The sequence below is a fragment of the Haliotis cracherodii genome, unplaced genomic scaffold, assembly GCF_022045235.1.
Source record: "Haliotis cracherodii isolate W230 unplaced genomic scaffold, xgHalCrac1.p SCAF_1, whole genome shotgun sequence".
Classification (NCBI taxonomy): Eukaryota; Metazoa; Mollusca; class Gastropoda; order Lepetellida; family Haliotidae; genus Haliotis; species Haliotis cracherodii.
Window position 1 is genome coordinate 82,959,609 of NW_027266264.1, and position 16,919 is coordinate 82,976,527.

The window sequence follows — 16,919 nt, forward strand, 5'->3', positions numbered from 1 at the left end:
TGGTTAAAATTTCATGAAATTTCAGATTCATTCATGAAAAATCAAAGGTTTTTGCAATCACCTAAAATGAATTCCAAGTAACAACTCAACAACAATGATATGTCATCAGTGTGTAAAATGTCAATGTTCCTTTAACAGTCATTCACTCATGAAATGACTTGTAAATAGTTTCATCAAAAGCAACAACCTCTTTAGAACTGTAGAACCTAAAGAATTTCATGCGAAAATGGTGCATGAGAGAATTTTGATTGTACAGATCTTATTGTGTCTCCTCATGTTGCATATGTATAGATAGGGGAGGAAAGTGATTGTGACACCCCTAATTTATGTAGAACACCTCTTTCACCATCTCTCACTCTTCCTCTCACTCTTTCTCTCACGCTCTCTCTTCCTTCTCTCCCTCTTCTCTCTCTCATTCTCTCTCACTCTCTTCTCTCTCTCCCTCTTCCTCCTTGTCTCTCTTCTTCACTGTCTCTCTTCTCTTTCTCTCTTTCTCACCCCTCTCTTCTTCACTGTCTCTCTTCTCTCTCTCTCTGTGTCTCACTCACTCACTCTCACTCACTCACTCACTCACTCACAGTATAGACTCCACCGTTGCTGCTGTGTTTCAGGTTTACACTGTGAGCTTGTCCCAGCTGTCCCAGTATATCCCCCGAGATTCTATCCCGGAACATCTAGGGGGAAGCGTCCCCACCAGCCACAAGGCCTGGCTGCAGTTGTGTTATAAGATAGCCACCAGTGAAACAGTAGACATGGACTCCTACTTCATCAGCCGGAAACGCTCGTACAGCTCCACAGGAGACGGCGAATCACGGAGCTCCGTCACCCGCAGTCTATCCAGTGATATGGATCTGCATTTCAGTGATATGGACTCAGAGACTTCCAAGGAAACAGTGAATGAGAAACACAACCATGAGGACCGTGAGAAGGAACGGGAAGATGTTCGGGATGGGAACAAGGATGTGTTCATTGAAAAAGAGTCTGATTCTATTCTGACTTCAGGGAAGAAACGCCGGACGTCGGATGGTAGAAGTAACGCTGATTCCAGGAAGAGAATCTCTGATTCAAGCACAGTGGATAATTCACCCAACGATCAGCAAGTTTCTGATTTGCCGATCAAGCGGCGACCTCCATCGTCAGGGTCGAACATCCTGGATGACTCCATTCACATGCCGGATCAGGGCGGTATGAACCTGAAGCAGCTGGTGGAACATGTCAAGTCTCTGCGGAGGAAAGGACTATTCTCAGAGTATGCCAGAATCAAAATGGAGGCACCCACAGGCACTTTCAACGCGTCCAAGTAAGTGACATTTGGCTTGTGTTTCGTGCAGAGGGTTTAATTTCATGTCCTGTTTTTGTGTTTTCTACATTGGTGTTTCAATCTCATGACCCCCTTTTTTCATATTTTGTGTCATTAGGAATATGACAAATACCCCTTGATTTTCCTACTTAGTTTTGAACACTGATGTTGTCATTCATCTCATTACGTATATCATGCTCATAAACTGAACAGAAAAAGGTTTGGGCCATGAATATTTTGGGGGATAATTTTGTGCTCAGTCTTCACTACAAAAACATATACCCAGAAGTATGCATGGTCCTGAACTTGCTGTGTTCAGTATATGAGGATTGTTGCTTCTAATGTCTGGATTATTTACCGACTGCTGTCATATGACAAGAATATTTCTGACTGCGGCAAAATTCGACAAACACAAACACACACACACACTTTATGTCCCTAATTATCCCAATATTCCTGTTTTAGGCCAAACTTTTTGTACGTATGCTGATCATTCCTAGTGTAAAACAGTGACAAATATATGGTGTTGGTTGAAGTTGTGTTAAGTACTTTTCTTGTTCCAGAGCTCGCTTCAATCTGCCAAAGAATCGCTACACCGATGTGCTGTGTTTTGACCATAGTCGTGTTGTCCTGCCTGTCATGGATGCAGACCCCACCTCAGACTACATCAACGCCAACTTTGTCGACGGGTACATGCAGAAGAACTCTTACATCAGTACACAGGGTGAGTTTACCATTCCAATAAACACTTGGCAGACAAAACCTGGGGAAATACTTCTGACTATCTACATATGTAATGATGTGTATGTGTTTAATACCTGGGATATTCTACAGAGCCCTTTTAGTGGGATTGTATACTTGTATACATGTAAACTTCAACATGGATTTCACCAAAATTTCATATGATTATTGAAATGGTTTTATTGCTTTTATTTGCAGCAGTCATAGCTTAAAGATATATATATCTATATACACACACAAGACACACACACACGATACGTGACACACACACATGACCACACAAATTTTCATTTACTACACACATACAATACATCATGTACATCATTCACACACACACACACTAACACACAAGACATGCACATGATACATCTCTCTCTCTCACACACACACACACACACACTCACACTCACACACACACACAAATTTTCATTTACTACTTGTCAGTTTAATTTAAATAAAGTAATTTCGATTCCTTCCAGTGGTCCAATATGAATAATTAAAATGACAGTGAAATAGATATATATAGAATATGTATTCTGTTTGTCTTTTATTAGGTCCATTACCCAAAACATTTGTGGACTTTTGGTCCATGGTGTGGAATTACCAGTGTCAAGTGATCGTCATGACAACAAGGTGAGAGAAAATCGTTGTTTGTCCTTGATTTCCCCCCTCTACAATGACCCTCCATCAGGAAGAAGGTGCTCTGTTTCTGTCTTTTCCAACAAGGAAACTGTGTCACTGGAAGTCCTTTGTTATCACAATTAACCATGACTGTAACCATGACTGTAACCATGGTAACGTTACAGCTTGGATTTGACATCTGTATACAATGGATAAGGTGACACTAGTTTTGTCTGTTAATGAATCTAAGCCACATTATTAAAAATCCAATAAGATTACTTGAAATTTATATTTATAGGAACGACTTCTCATTCTTTGATGGATTAGAAAAACAAATATACAACTAGAAAAATCAATATCATAGTAAATAGTTTATGCCCACTGCACACACCTAGTTAAGAGAACAGAGCCTTCTCTGATAGATGTAGACACATTTATAAGTGATTTAACTATCAACATGAAAAATGTGTTAAAACATCCTTCCCCTGAAACAGATATGTGAAGCCCATTTCTGGTGTCTCCAACTTGAATACAATCTCATTAAAATCAGACCTTAGTTCTCGCTATAGCTAAACAAAGATCTGAGGACATCCCATTACGGGTCATGTCAGAACAACCTTACATCTGACCAATCAAAGCGTCGCTTCCGAACGACAGTTACGGCTCGTAGGACTGATTCCGTCAAAATTATCATCTATCTCTTGCTTCCGTCAGATCAATGGAGGAGGCGTTGCACAGTACTTGGGAAGCACTGCCCAATCTCAACCATATATGTGACTTTCCGGGATGTATGTTTGTTCAGTTTTCAAAATTTTAATCGAGAACTGTGGCAGCATATTTTTTAAGCATAGCCTGAAATGGAAGTTGCAGGTTGAACTGAATGCGGTAAAGCTCAAGAAAGCTACTTTCAAATTGGCTGATGTCGACATCTTGTAAGTCGTTTCAGTGGTCGGTGAAAGTTTGTGAAAGGATGTGACCTGTAATGGGATGTCCTCAGATCTTTGTTTAGCGGCAGGAGAACTTAGATCTGATTTTAATGAGATTGGCTTGAATAGTGTTAAAAGCGGCTCACTCTCTCACTCTCACTCACTCACTCACTCACTCACTCACATCACTATATTTAATATTATTATTATTATTAAACTTGATGTTAAACCGCATTTCACCTCACCTCATCAATTATCATTGGAAAAGATACACATTTTCAGGGATGTGTACTGAATCACTAATTCTTATAACTTAGCTTCAGTAATAATCTCATGAAACTAACTTACGCTGCCCCAAACTAGTCATGGTCATGATGGTGTATCATGCCTTGTTGACAATATCTCTCCACATGAACACAGTTGAGAATATACTTAATGATGTATTCACCTGCAAACCATGAATTGGGTAAATGACTGACCCTGCTGTTTCAGACTTGGATGTCACATCTCTGAATGATGTGTGGGTCTTGCAGTACATGTGATGGTTAAATGGGTAGCTCTGTTGTTATCAGTCTGACTTGGATATCCCATCTCTGAATGATGTGTGGTTCTTGCAGTACATGTGATGGTTAAATGGGTAGCTCTGTTGTTTGCAGTCTGACTTGGATATCCCATCTCTGAATGGTCTCTGAATGGCATGTGGTTCTTGCAGAACATGTGTATGGTAAATGACTGACCCTGCTGCTTCCGACTTGGATGTCCCATCTCTGTATGGTGTGTGGGTCTTGCAGTACATGTGTTGGGTACATGGGTAGCTCTGTTGTTTCAGGACAATTGAGCGACAGAGGATGAAATGTGGCCAGTACTGGCCCAACGAGGAGCAGACAGACGAGCAGTTTGAGGAGTTTATTGTCTACAACAATGGTATCAGTACACGCAAAGACTACACTGAAACGAAGCTTCTCTTGCATAACACCAAGGTATGTACCATTCCTACTCATTATAGAATCCAACTGTGTCATTGGTCTGTCCCTGTCTTGTGATGCATACAAGTCCGTTGGCTGCCAACATGGACATAATGTCGACTTGTTTCATGTGATTCTGCTTGCCCATTCACAGTTGTTTGTTACAAGGCCAAAAGTTAATTTCCACGCAAATGTGAATGGAAAGAAATCTTGATCATGTTCATTGCTCTCAGGATCAGCATGTGTGAGTAGCTTGGTGTTCGGGGAATGTATTTGACATCACTGCTCAGCTCATAATATCCAGTAGGAGCCCAGGTGGCCCAGTCGGCTATGGTGCCGCAATTTTCTGTGCAGAGTCGCATCCCTTGTGCATGCCAGAATCTTGTTATTCTGTGTTCGAATCCTGGTCAGCACCATACCTGTTCTCATGGGTTTCATCAAAGTAGTAAACGTCCAAGACCTGCATCACTTCAGGCTTTCCTCCCACATTACGCTGACACTCTGTGATATAACTGGAATACTGTTAAAGGCACTCACTCATAAAAACTTTCACCTGGCCAGTTCTACCCAAGGGATGAAATAGCCTACTAGACCTTACCTGGGGAATGAATATCTTAGGCAAGATACCTCCCATACCTCACACCCCCAAATCAATTTAAACTGATGACTGTTGCTATTCAGGAATTTTTGAAATTTGTATTTGTTGCATTTCAAAGGCCACAAATTGGACTTTGGTTCAAATGAGGGTGGGGATAATTTCCAGTGCATTACTCCTAAGATGTTTGTTATTTGTGAATCTTTGTATATGCATTAGGATAGTGCTGATGCCTTTTGTAAATCAGGAATAAATTTGGAGTGGAGTTTGTTTGAGCATAACTTGTAACAGGCCTTTCAATATTTCTTCAAGAAGCCATGTAGAGCCCTGTTGGGACTCTGGGTTACAGTAGGTTCCCATCAACGTGTGCTGGACCAGGTGGTCAGACTGGGTGGTGATATGGTTGATCTGAGTGGACACTCTGACATGTGGGAGCCCTGTAGAGCCCTGTTGGGACTCTGGGTTACATTAGGTTCCCATCAACGTGTGCTGGACCAGGTGGTCAGACGGGGTGGTGACATGGTTGATCTGAGTGGACAGCCTGACATGTGGGAGCCCTGTAGAGCCCTGTTGGGACTCTGGGTTACAGTAGGTTCCCATCAACGTGTGCTGGACCAGGTGGTCAGACTGGGTGGTGACATGGTTGATCTGAGTGGACACTCTGACATGTGGGATGTTGCTCATAATGGGGTGTAAAAACAAGGCCACAAAGCATCATACAGCAATTCAGAAGTTTCTGTTGCTTTTTTCTTTTTGTAGTATAATGTAGAGTTTTGAAAATATTACATGTACCATTGCTATCAAATCATGAGGTCTGTCAAAAGTAAGTTTACTAACTCACATCTTTGGAAGGTATAGAAAACATTTAATGAATAGAGGGAAACAATTGATAATCAATCATAATATCCAATGTACTCACAAGCTTAGGATTAACCCTTTTAGAGTATAAGGAGATATATAGCATATGTTTTTGTTAATTTTATGCGCATGTTTTAAAAGGGCAGGAGTTATCTTGTGAGCATTAAATTAAGTATAAAACGGTTTTAAAGTTGATTGTATTCCGGTAGATGAAACTATTCCTCCACAAGAATATGCTGAAAACACAGGCCACGGGAGACAGGAAGTAATATAGTTTTGAATTTTCAGACTGGAGAGTCAAGGGAGATAACTCATCTACAATTCACCAGCTGGCCTGACTTTGGTGTACCTCCTGCAACAACTTTCTTAGACTTTCTCTTCCATGCACGACAGTGTCAGGAGGAAGCGACTAAATTCATGGGGGGAGGATGGCAGGGACATCCTCGAGGACCACCAATGGTTGTTCACTGCAGTGCTGGCATTGGCAGAACAGGTTTGTTGTGTTCTCCTTGTGGAGGACAATTGTATGATGTTAACTTTAACATTGAGTAAATCTCACTTCACATTGTTGTATGGTTTGGCTCTGAACATCTGCAGCAATGAACACTTTCCATCATTGTCAGTGCAATAAGTCCGCACATTGTGACTATCAGTGATAGTAAGACCCCACAATCAGAATCGACCTGCAAGTTTTAGCCACGACACTCACCATTGACATCTGTTTGAGTAGTTCATACTTACTGAAGTTGTCTGGTGTTGTAGGAACCTTCACTAATATTGAAGTCTGAGATTTTCATACTTACTGAAGTTTAACATCGTCGTGTTTTGTATGAACATTCACTAATATTGAAGTCTGAGATTTTCATACTTACTGAAGTTTAACATCGTCGTGTTTTGTAGGAACCGTCACTAATATTGAAGTCTGAGATTTTCATACTTACTGAAGTTTAACATTGTCGTGTTTTGTAGGAACATTCACTAATATTGAAGTCTGAGATTTTAATACTTACTGAAGTTTAACATCATCGTGTTTTGTAGGAACATTCACTAATATTGAAGTCTGAGATTTTAATACTTACTGAAGTTTAACATCGTCGTGTTTTGTAGGAACATTCACTAATATTGAAGTCTGAGATTTTAATACTTACTGAAGTTTAACATCGTCGTGTTTTGTAGGAACATTCACTAATATTGAAGTCTGAGATTTTCATACTCACTGAAGTTAAAGATCCAGGGTAGAATAGGTCTTCAGCTACTGATGCTTGCCATAACAGGTGACTAATGGGATTGGGTGGTCAGACTTGCTGACTTAGTTGATGCATGTCATTGTATGCCAATTGCGTAGATCGATGATCATGATGTCAATCACTGGATTGTCTGGTCCAGACTCGATTATTTACAGACCGCCGTCAAATAGCTGGAATATTGGCGTTAAATATCAAACAGGAAACAAAAACAACTGAAGTTTTACATGGCCCTGTGTTGTAGGACCATTCATCACTGCAGACATCTCCTTGATTAGTTCATGTGTACTTAAGTTGCACTACCTGCTGTATTTTCAGCCCATCAGGAAACAGTGTTGAAGTTTAACATGGTTTGTGTTTCAGGACCATTCATCACTGCAGACATCTCCTTGATTAGTTCATGTGTACTTAAGTTGCACTACCTGCTGTATTTTCAGCCCATCAGGAAACAGTGTTGAAGTTTAACATGGTTGTGTTTCAGGAACATTCATCACCATAGACATCTGTTTGCGGAGACTGGAGGATATCGGCACTGTGGATGTCCAGGAGTCGGTGCGACGCATCCGTAGCCAGCGCTGCTACAGCATCCAGATGCCCGACCAGTATGTCTTCTGTCACCTCGCCATCATTGAACACGCCGTCCGCAATGGACTTATTAAAGAAGTGGACTTGGCCCTACTGGATGACAGTGATGAGAGTGACTGAACATCATCTGCATGTGGGATTTACATGACGAAACATTTAATATTCTATGTTTGAGTCTGTGTTTGTCTGTTCTAGCAGTGCGATTTGTTGCATCTCTGGTGCTGTGTGCCAGCGGAGTGTGCCAAGCTTACACTGGCCTGCTCTGAGTTCTCCTCCCCGAGGAGTGTGTTGTAGTAGCAGGTGAACACTGCTCTTCCAGCTTCTGTCCGTTTAGACTCTGGCAACAGATAAAGACACAATGTTTTGTTGTCCCTGTGAATCAAGTTGAAATAAGCTTCCAAATGTTTTGTGCTTTTGCCATCTTGGAAGGCTTTGTGTAAATAACATTTAGTTTTTTGAATGGACAGCTTTGATATTGTTTCCTGCAGATGGGGCTTGTATTAAAGAGAATATGAAAACACAGACAACTGAACATCTTTATGCATTTATCCTGCTTGTTGGGCAGTTGCCAACTCGATGTGCTATAGGGGTTTGCCCTGTAGACAGAACTAATGTGAAAGACCACTTGTGCCATGGCATACTTAGCACGGATATTACAAACAACATGAGCCAGCAGAACCTTGGGTGTAAACTACAGTGTCCACCTACATTTCGGTCATCACCTGTGCACCTACAGCTTGACTGAAATAGCAGACTCTATGTCAGATATGTCCACAAGCATTCTTGTTTACAACACAGTTTCTGTTTTGGCATACCTTAGTTGAAGTTGGGAGTTTTCCATCTAGTGACTCGTTCTTCCACTCCAGACAGTCTTGTCATCAGCTACAAAACAGGAAGGAAATTATGATACGGTGAAATGTAGATGTGGTTCAACATAAGTGTAGACATAGCATCAGCTGTTGTGAAGTGGTTCAACTTAAGTGTGGACATGGCATCAGCTGTTGTGAAGTGGTTGAACTTAAGTGTGGACATAGCATCAGCTGTTGTGAAGTGGTTCAACTTAAGTGTGGACATAGCATCAGCTGTTGTGAAGTGGTTCAACTTAAGTGTTGACATAGCAGCAGCTGTTGTGAAGTGGTTGAACTTAAGTGTGGACATAGCATCAGCTGTTGTGAAGTGGTTCAACTTAAGTGTGGACATGGCATCAGCTGTTGTGAAGTGGTTCAACTTAAGTGTTGACATAGCATCAGCTGTTGTGAAGTGGTTCAACTTAAGTGTGGACATAGCAGCAGCTGTTGTGAAGTGGTTCAACTTAAGTGTGGACATGGCATCAGCTGTTGTGAAGTGGTTCATCTTAAGTGTGGACATGGCATCAGCTGTTGTGAAGTGATTCAACTTAAGTGTTGACATAGCATCAGCTGTTGTGAAGTGGTTCAACTGAAGTGTGGACATGGCATCAGCTGTTGTGAAGTGGTTCAACTTAAGTGTGGACATAGCATCAGCTGTTGTGAAGTGGTTCAACTTAAGTGTGGACCAGTGTTTGCCAAATTGTCAGGAAGTGGATCAGCGTAACATGTGTTTGAATGAAATAAGCTATCACAAGGAGGGTCAACCCTTATGAAAAAGATGATTACTGCCACTCGATTGAGTCGAGAGACATGTTGAAAGTTGGATCATGTTTAATCTGATTGATAATATGTCTGAGGACATTATCTTACAATTTCTTTTGCTGTTATCAATTTTATTTTGATGGGCAACTTCATTACTTTGTATGTATCCTCAAAATATACTCTGTATTTTATAAAAAACAACTTTTTTTATAGTACTCTCATTTTATTTATTTTAAATGTGTGTACCTGTAACAGGTAGTTTATGTTGTCATTTTGCTTTGAAAAATGTGTGTACTTCTGTGTTTATATTAAGCTGTGGTCTTGTCTGATCTGAATGTTTAGATAACAATTTACGATTTCAAACTTCATCCAACACGTAACAAAGTCACTAATTTTTTGTATGTTAGTATAAAGCTGGTAAGTGAGTTGCCGCACAGAAGTTGTCTGTCCACAAGGGAGATAACTTCAGTAACATTTACTCTTCATCAGTACTAATTTCCCATTCCGTACATGCATTCATGTAATTATAGCATGAATGCGTTACTGTGGTTACTCATTTCATTTCTCCAGGTCACAATGTATTTTGCCTGTAATGTATCCATCATGTACTGACTTCATCATTATTCATAAGTGTGATGTAGTGGACGTAGTGCTCTTATTGTACTGCAGCACCACACACTGCTAGTGGAACAACTGACTATATATGAGAGTGTCTTCAGACATGTACTGCTGTCATATACTGTTTCCCTATCGACAAATTATGCTTGTTCATGTAGCCATTTATGGTAAACTTATATTTCTGAATTCATATTTTATTTTTATGTGTAAGCATAGGCTATCCAGTTCGTTCATCACATAGTCATCGCATATTTATTATAATACCTTGTAGGAAACTAACATGACATGAGTATGATGTCAATCAAAACTCAGAATTTGCATATTAGTTACATGTTGTGTCTTGTTTTCATAATTGTTGAACTTGGGATGAGTATTGAGACAATACTTGATAAACTTGTCAAAAAACATTTGTTTCCCATAGTTTCTGCCAAACCTTTTTCCCAAATAAGCACATATTGAAATCAGTATGTTATGCCTTTTGCCAACAGGAAAACACAAGACAAACATCATAAGGGACTGGTAGTTTATATATGGGTGGGGGGAGAATGGTCTTAGGACTGTATCATATTTTGCTGCCCACCCCACCCCCAAATTAAGTAACATTTTTTTATGACCAGTCCCTTACCCTAAATAATGTTAAAAATAATGTTTTATAGTTGCCAATCCTGCTTTGTTGCTGTCATTTTTAATACCCCCCATTTGGCCAAACAATCAAGTCATTTCAATCACAGATGTTATGTTGTCAAACAATCTGTGAAGAACTTGCCAGTGTTGTTGTGTTGTCATGACGACTGAATAAATTTGACTTAGGATATAAAGACACATACTCTTTGCCATGTTGATTTCCCAGACAGAGCCATGCATAATTGGAGAGGTGTCTCTCCTTTTCCTGAAGGAACCACATCATTGATTAGGCTTTTCTCTGGGCGTTTGAGGATGTTAACATTTTTGTTTACATTTTGATATTAGTAAATGGCCTTTTTATCGTATGGCATTAATCTGCTGTATAGCTATATTATGTAAAGCTGCCATATTAACAGATTTCTTTTTTGACTTAATGCAGTTAACAGAACCATTTACTTACCAGTGATCACTGACAACAGCTTGTCTCTCCTTAGTGATCACTGATAATAGCTTGTCTGTCCTCAGTGACCATTGACAACAGCTTGTCTGTCCTCACTGACCATTGACAATAGCTTGTCTGTCCTCAGTGACCATTGACAACAGCTTGTCTGTCCTCACTGACCATTGACAATAGCTTGTCTGTCCTTGGTGAGCTTTGACAACAGCTTGTCTGTCCTCATTGACCATTGACAATAGCTTGTCTGTCCTCATTGACCATTGACCATAGCTTGTCTGTCCTCGATGACCATTGACAATAGCCTGTCTGTCCACGATAACCATTGACAATAGTTTGTCTGTTCTCGGTGACTATTGACAACAGCTTGTCTGTCCTCAGTGACCATTGACAATAGCTTGTCTGTCCTCAGTGACCATTGACAATAGCTTGTCTGTCCTCAGTGACCATTGACAATAGCTTGTCTGTCCTCAGTGACCATTGACAATAGCTTGTCTGTCCTTGGTGAGCTTTGACAATAGCTTGTCTGTCCTCATTGACCATTGACAATAGCTTGTCTGTCCTCATTGACCATTGACCATAGCTTGTCTGTCCTCGATGACCATTGACAATAGCCTGTCTGTCCACGATAACCATTGACAATAGTTTGTCTGTTCTCGGTGACTATTGACAACAGCTTGTCTGTCCTTGATGACCATTGACAATAGCCTGTCTGTCCTCGATGGCCATTGACAATAGCCTGTCTGTCCACGATAATCATTGACAATAGCTTATCTGTTCTCGGTGAATATTGACGATAGCCTGTCTGTCCACGATAACCATTGACAATAGCTTGTCTGTTCTCGGTGACTATTGACAAAATAGAAATTTCCTTGCAATATTTCTGCATGTACAATACTAGGGAAGACCATATAATCTAATGTATGTAACTAGTCAACATAAACAATATAATACTCCCCAGCTCTGCATTGAGGGTGAATCAAATGGTCATTATGAAATCATTGTCCTCAGTAGTGGGCAGACCTAGCAGGCACCACCAGTGTTCCTTCCATACCTAATGGAGAAAGCTATGTATATTTTTATACCCACATGAAATTTTAGGAGTAGAGAAAACAATATTTTGCACACCTGTTTTCACCGGATAGTTAACTGGTATATACATTAGATTGCAATATATCGTTTAGGTAAAGTATTCTGATTATTCTAATTAATCATATCCCTTCTGAAGGTTGATATTCTATTTGTGGAGAAAGATATTTTCGTAATCTATGTGAAACTGAAATGATGGAAATGACATGTATTTACTATTGTGTTCTGTAAGTGTTTTCAGAAAAAAACATTCAGAGTAATTATGGAAAATAATAATTTTATGAATTGACAGTGCGGGAATGTTAGGAATGTGTCTATGTTGGTGGTGTACAGTGAGTGATATATGTGATGTGGTAGTTTGGGCTTCTGTGACCCCTTGCCAGTGACATCCTCCCCAACTTGATGATGGTCACCGCATCCTTCCTTGATGTCCAGGTCTCAGCAGATGAACACGCTGTCTGTACTGACAGAATGTCAAGGCCGACGTGTGTACATTTTCGTACTTTCGTTATCATGTTTGAGATGGTCATGGTAATGGAAGCATGTTTGATAATCATCAAGGTATGCATTTTCAGAATACATTCGGTGTTAGTGCAGTATTATGTTCAATGAAGTCCCGAGAGATTGCTCCATATTGTATTTGTATTCATTAACAGCATTTTCAAATGCTTTTTCATCAGTTTTCTATCGATGTTCACAGAATGGTTGATTTTGAAGTCTACAAGTAAAAAACATGATCTGTTGCTTCATTATGGCACAAAATGCAATACCCATGTTGTTAGATCCCTTGAGCTTCACTGTGGAGCATGGCCAAGGAATACTTTTTGCTTTAGAAGGAACCCATCCAAATATGCATATTTTCTGGCTATTTGGATATATGGTTGGGGTAGAAACATGAAAATAATACTTGCTTAAAGGTTGATACCTTGTTGTGTAGATTTTATTGTTGTGAAATTATCTCCTCATTTGTTGTGCATTGTACATTTATGATAAGGGGAAATAACTCTGCACAGATTAACAGTTGCCACACCAGGTTTTAAATACTCCCTACTTGGGCTACTGTAGCATCGGTTGTACTGCCTACCATATATAGAGGTCTGCTGTGTTGACAGTGTTTCCTTCTCTCAGTGTGGTATGATTCTAGAGCGGCAATCACTTCACTGCTGTAATGCTTGTGTGTGGTCATTTCTGTCTTGTCGACACCAGTACCTAGTTAAAACTGTATGTGCTGTTGGCTAGCTTACGTAAAACAGGAGGTGCTTTTGTGCCCTGTACAAGTAACCACCTGAAGGTGTGAAGAAAGGTTATATGAATAAGAGCTTAAGTCAGTTGTAAGCTACACAAGAACAGTATCTGCCATGACAGATTAACTTCAGTAACATGATTGGGTAGTCGTTAGGGTCTTTTGTGTAGTATATTAACCATATTCAATGCTAGGAACAAAAGTATGTTCTAAAGAAGACTATTTCCAATGAAACAGCAAATGCAGTGTATGCATGTTAATAAAACAAAATAGATTGGCCTTCAGTTAATGGTTTAGGGCCTTGTGCTCCAATGTAGGAGAACCAGCAGTTTTGTCCATAGATAGAATTGACTGGTGCAGGAGTAGTGACAATGGTGGATGCAGGTTCTAGGGATCAGACCATCAAGCATGTTTGTGCCAAATCATAATTATTTAGATGATTGTTTAGTTGGGTTTTCTCCCCTAGATACAAAAAACAAGAGTAATCATAAGTACATGTAAAGGTTGGAATATTTGGATTTTAGATGTAGTGAAATAAGCGTCTGATAGAAAATATTTATTTGTCAACATTGCTGCAATTCAGTGAGTTGAAATGATGTGGTTATTGCAGTGAGTCTAAATGGCACTTTGTGAGGACATTCAGTAAGTCTATATGCCAAGCATGTATACTTCAACAAATGGGAAATGTTATAATCACAGCATTACAGGTCTTCCCCGAGATGGGAAATGTCAAAGGGCTGAAGTTTTAGAGCAGGTGGAACCATATGGAAAAAACCCAACAAACCTAAATGTCAAGGTTTGTGCATATTGACAATCTGTTTGAACTTTAATCAGCATGGCATACAATTATGATTTTGAAATCCAATGAATATTAAATCAATTTTAATGTGGGACAATCAACTTGATAATGCAATCCTCTGGCACATGATTGATACCTCCTGACTTCCACTGTTTAATTGAAGGTAATTAAAGGTGCATGATTGCAGACATGTATTTACTCCTTGAGGCATTGGGATTGATGGAATTCCCCAAACTAAACATTCTACTGAAACATTATCATTAAAAAGGGTTAGGGGATAAAATGTATACTACTTTTCTGTGGTCTGTGATTTAGGAGAATTATGTTGGCATAAGTTGGACTGAAAACCATTGGGTTAGATCAAGGTGCCTCTAAATTATGCTGTTGATAAAAAATACCTAATGAACGAAGTATACAATTGATCACTTTTCACTAAGAAATTCCTCAAGAACTTGTTATTTGTATTGTTTTTTTGCATTAAAACGAATATTTTATTACCCAAACGTGGATATGTGGAGAAATAAGTCTGTTTCATTTTCAATATTCTGAGGGAAATGGGATAGTGGGACAAGGAACATTCAGGGGAGGAACTGCATGCTCTTGCCACATGATGTATAAGGCTTGAATCTGATGGTGGTGTCCCTTTAACTGGAGCTACCGCCCCAGCAATTTTCTAGCCATCTATTGGACCAAATACCTTAATCTGTCCTTGTGATCATATGTAATGTCAATCTCAGGCTTATCAACAAACGTATTTGTTTTTTATTTGGTTTATTTTGCTCTTGACTTATGGAGATTTCATCTTCACTATGAAATAAAATGTCACTATACATGTATTGCGTGTGTTGGTTCTGTGTTATGGGAGTGTTCACACATCATCGGTTTACATATCACAGGATCAATGCTCATGCTGTCAATCACTGCTTGGCTGGCAAAGTTGTTTAACGCTGTACTCCGCAATATCCTAGCTATTTGACGGTGGTCTGTAAATAATGGAATCAGCACCATACAGTTCGGTGATTGACATCATGAGCATCGATCTACGCGATTGGATACGATGACCTGCATCAACCAAGTCAGCGAGTCTGACCACCGGATCCCCTTAGTCGCCTCTTACGACAAGCATAGTCGCCATTTACTGCTAGCATGGGTTGCTGAAGACCTATTCTATCCCGGGTCTTCACGAGCAGCACAATCTCAGTACAACTTCAGAAGGTAATCATATTACAATGTAAGTAATCCTGAAGTTTATGTCCTTTAATGTTATTTCAGGTGTCCCCCGCCCTGATATTGCTGGAACATTGCTAAAAGCGACGTAAAACCAAACTCACTCAGTATAGCTCGGCATTTAGAAACAGAGTCCCTATGTCTTCATACAACTCACAAAACCAAAACGCAATATAATTCCTTTTCAACACATTTTAAATATAGTGGGCATTATTAACGATCTGCTAGAATGAAACATCCTTTCTGTATTAACCGCGTGATTTGATACACGTTAAATTATTAACGTACCTTTCTTTGGGCAATCTCTCTATCTTTAAACATAATTCAATTTACAAATCCATTCTGACTGACCGCCCGATCCCGTTAGCGAAATTAGGGAGTTGTTGAATGATATGTTACAGAGACCCATTTTCCTCTGCTTCTCCAACATAGATTCTAAGCATGGGCTAATGCATTTAATGGCAGTAAATACCCAATCTTGCTCCTCCGCTGTGTGCCTTCCGTACCACTGGGACTTGGCCAAGGATCTGATTGTATCCAAGAAGACGACAGACCGTGGCTGGCCCCTGGAAGAGATAGGACTCATTGGTTGTCAGTTCTGAAGCATGGGGTGCTAAGTAACTCTGATGTCATTTCACCTGCTCATTTCTCAGTCTCGCAAACAGTGCTGAGGACAGTGAAGAAAAGGGATCCGTGGCACCACCCCGCTCACTTTGTCGTATGTCATTAATCAATGATGTATGCATTGTTCACTGGCCATGAGAGATTACGAGTTGTGCCTGGAACCAAGTTTCTTCAAACCTCAGTGCAGGGAGATACGGATGATCAACCTTACAGAGTTACATACCTTAGCCGTCCCAGGATTCGCTTATTTCGATTCCCAGACGCGTCGATTTTAATTCTTTGGATTTTAAATCTCCAGCCTCACTGAGCTCAATATGTTTATGTATGCTCTTCATATGTCACAGCCTGTGGTCAGAAAAGCCAATAAAGTAAAGTATGTATGACACGCTGTAATGAAACTAGAAACCTGTTCAAAGAGGCGTTAAACCAACTCACTCCTGTGTATGGTGTCGTAATTGAAACATTCAGCAGCGTATGTCGTCGTCACAAACACAAACGTTACTGGTATACATACACGCATATAACCTGGCTATAGACCACGCGTTACTCTGTCCGACATGACCCTGAAAGACTATCACTAAAACATATCAATTATCTGACACTCTTTATGGATAGCAACCTCTTTTATTCTCTGTCATGACGTTTCAGAGCTACTTCTTGCTCCTCATCAAGCTCCTTCATCATCTCGACAAAGAATAAAGAAGTTGCAATCCATAAAAAGTGTCATATATTCACGTTCTTCCAACTTCTAAATGCCTATCAAAGACTTCAGCTTAATTATTGTATTTCAACAGGA

General features: G+C 39.9%; 1 protein-coding gene across 2 annotated transcripts in view; it reads left to right on the top strand.

Annotated features, from left to right (window-relative positions):
- The window catches only part of LOC139447773 (tyrosine-protein phosphatase non-receptor type 9-like), a 41,917-nt gene extending 26,809 nt beyond the window's left edge, over positions 1–15,108 (top strand). For both annotated transcript variants that reach the window (XM_071229293.1, XM_071229350.1), the window contains exons 7-12: positions 612–1,300; positions 1,864–2,024; positions 2,596–2,674; positions 4,418–4,568; positions 6,295–6,499; positions 7,732–15,108. In XM_071229293.1, coding sequence (XP_071085394.1) covers positions 612–1,300; positions 1,864–2,024; positions 2,596–2,674; positions 4,418–4,568; positions 6,295–6,499; positions 7,732–7,955 — 1,509 coding nt within the window. In that variant the 3' untranslated portion in view covers positions 7,956–15,108. The remainder of the gene's footprint in view (positions 1–611; positions 1,301–1,863; positions 2,025–2,595; positions 2,675–4,417; positions 4,569–6,294; positions 6,500–7,731) is intronic.
- Positions 15,109–16,919: the final 1,811 nt, after the last annotated feature.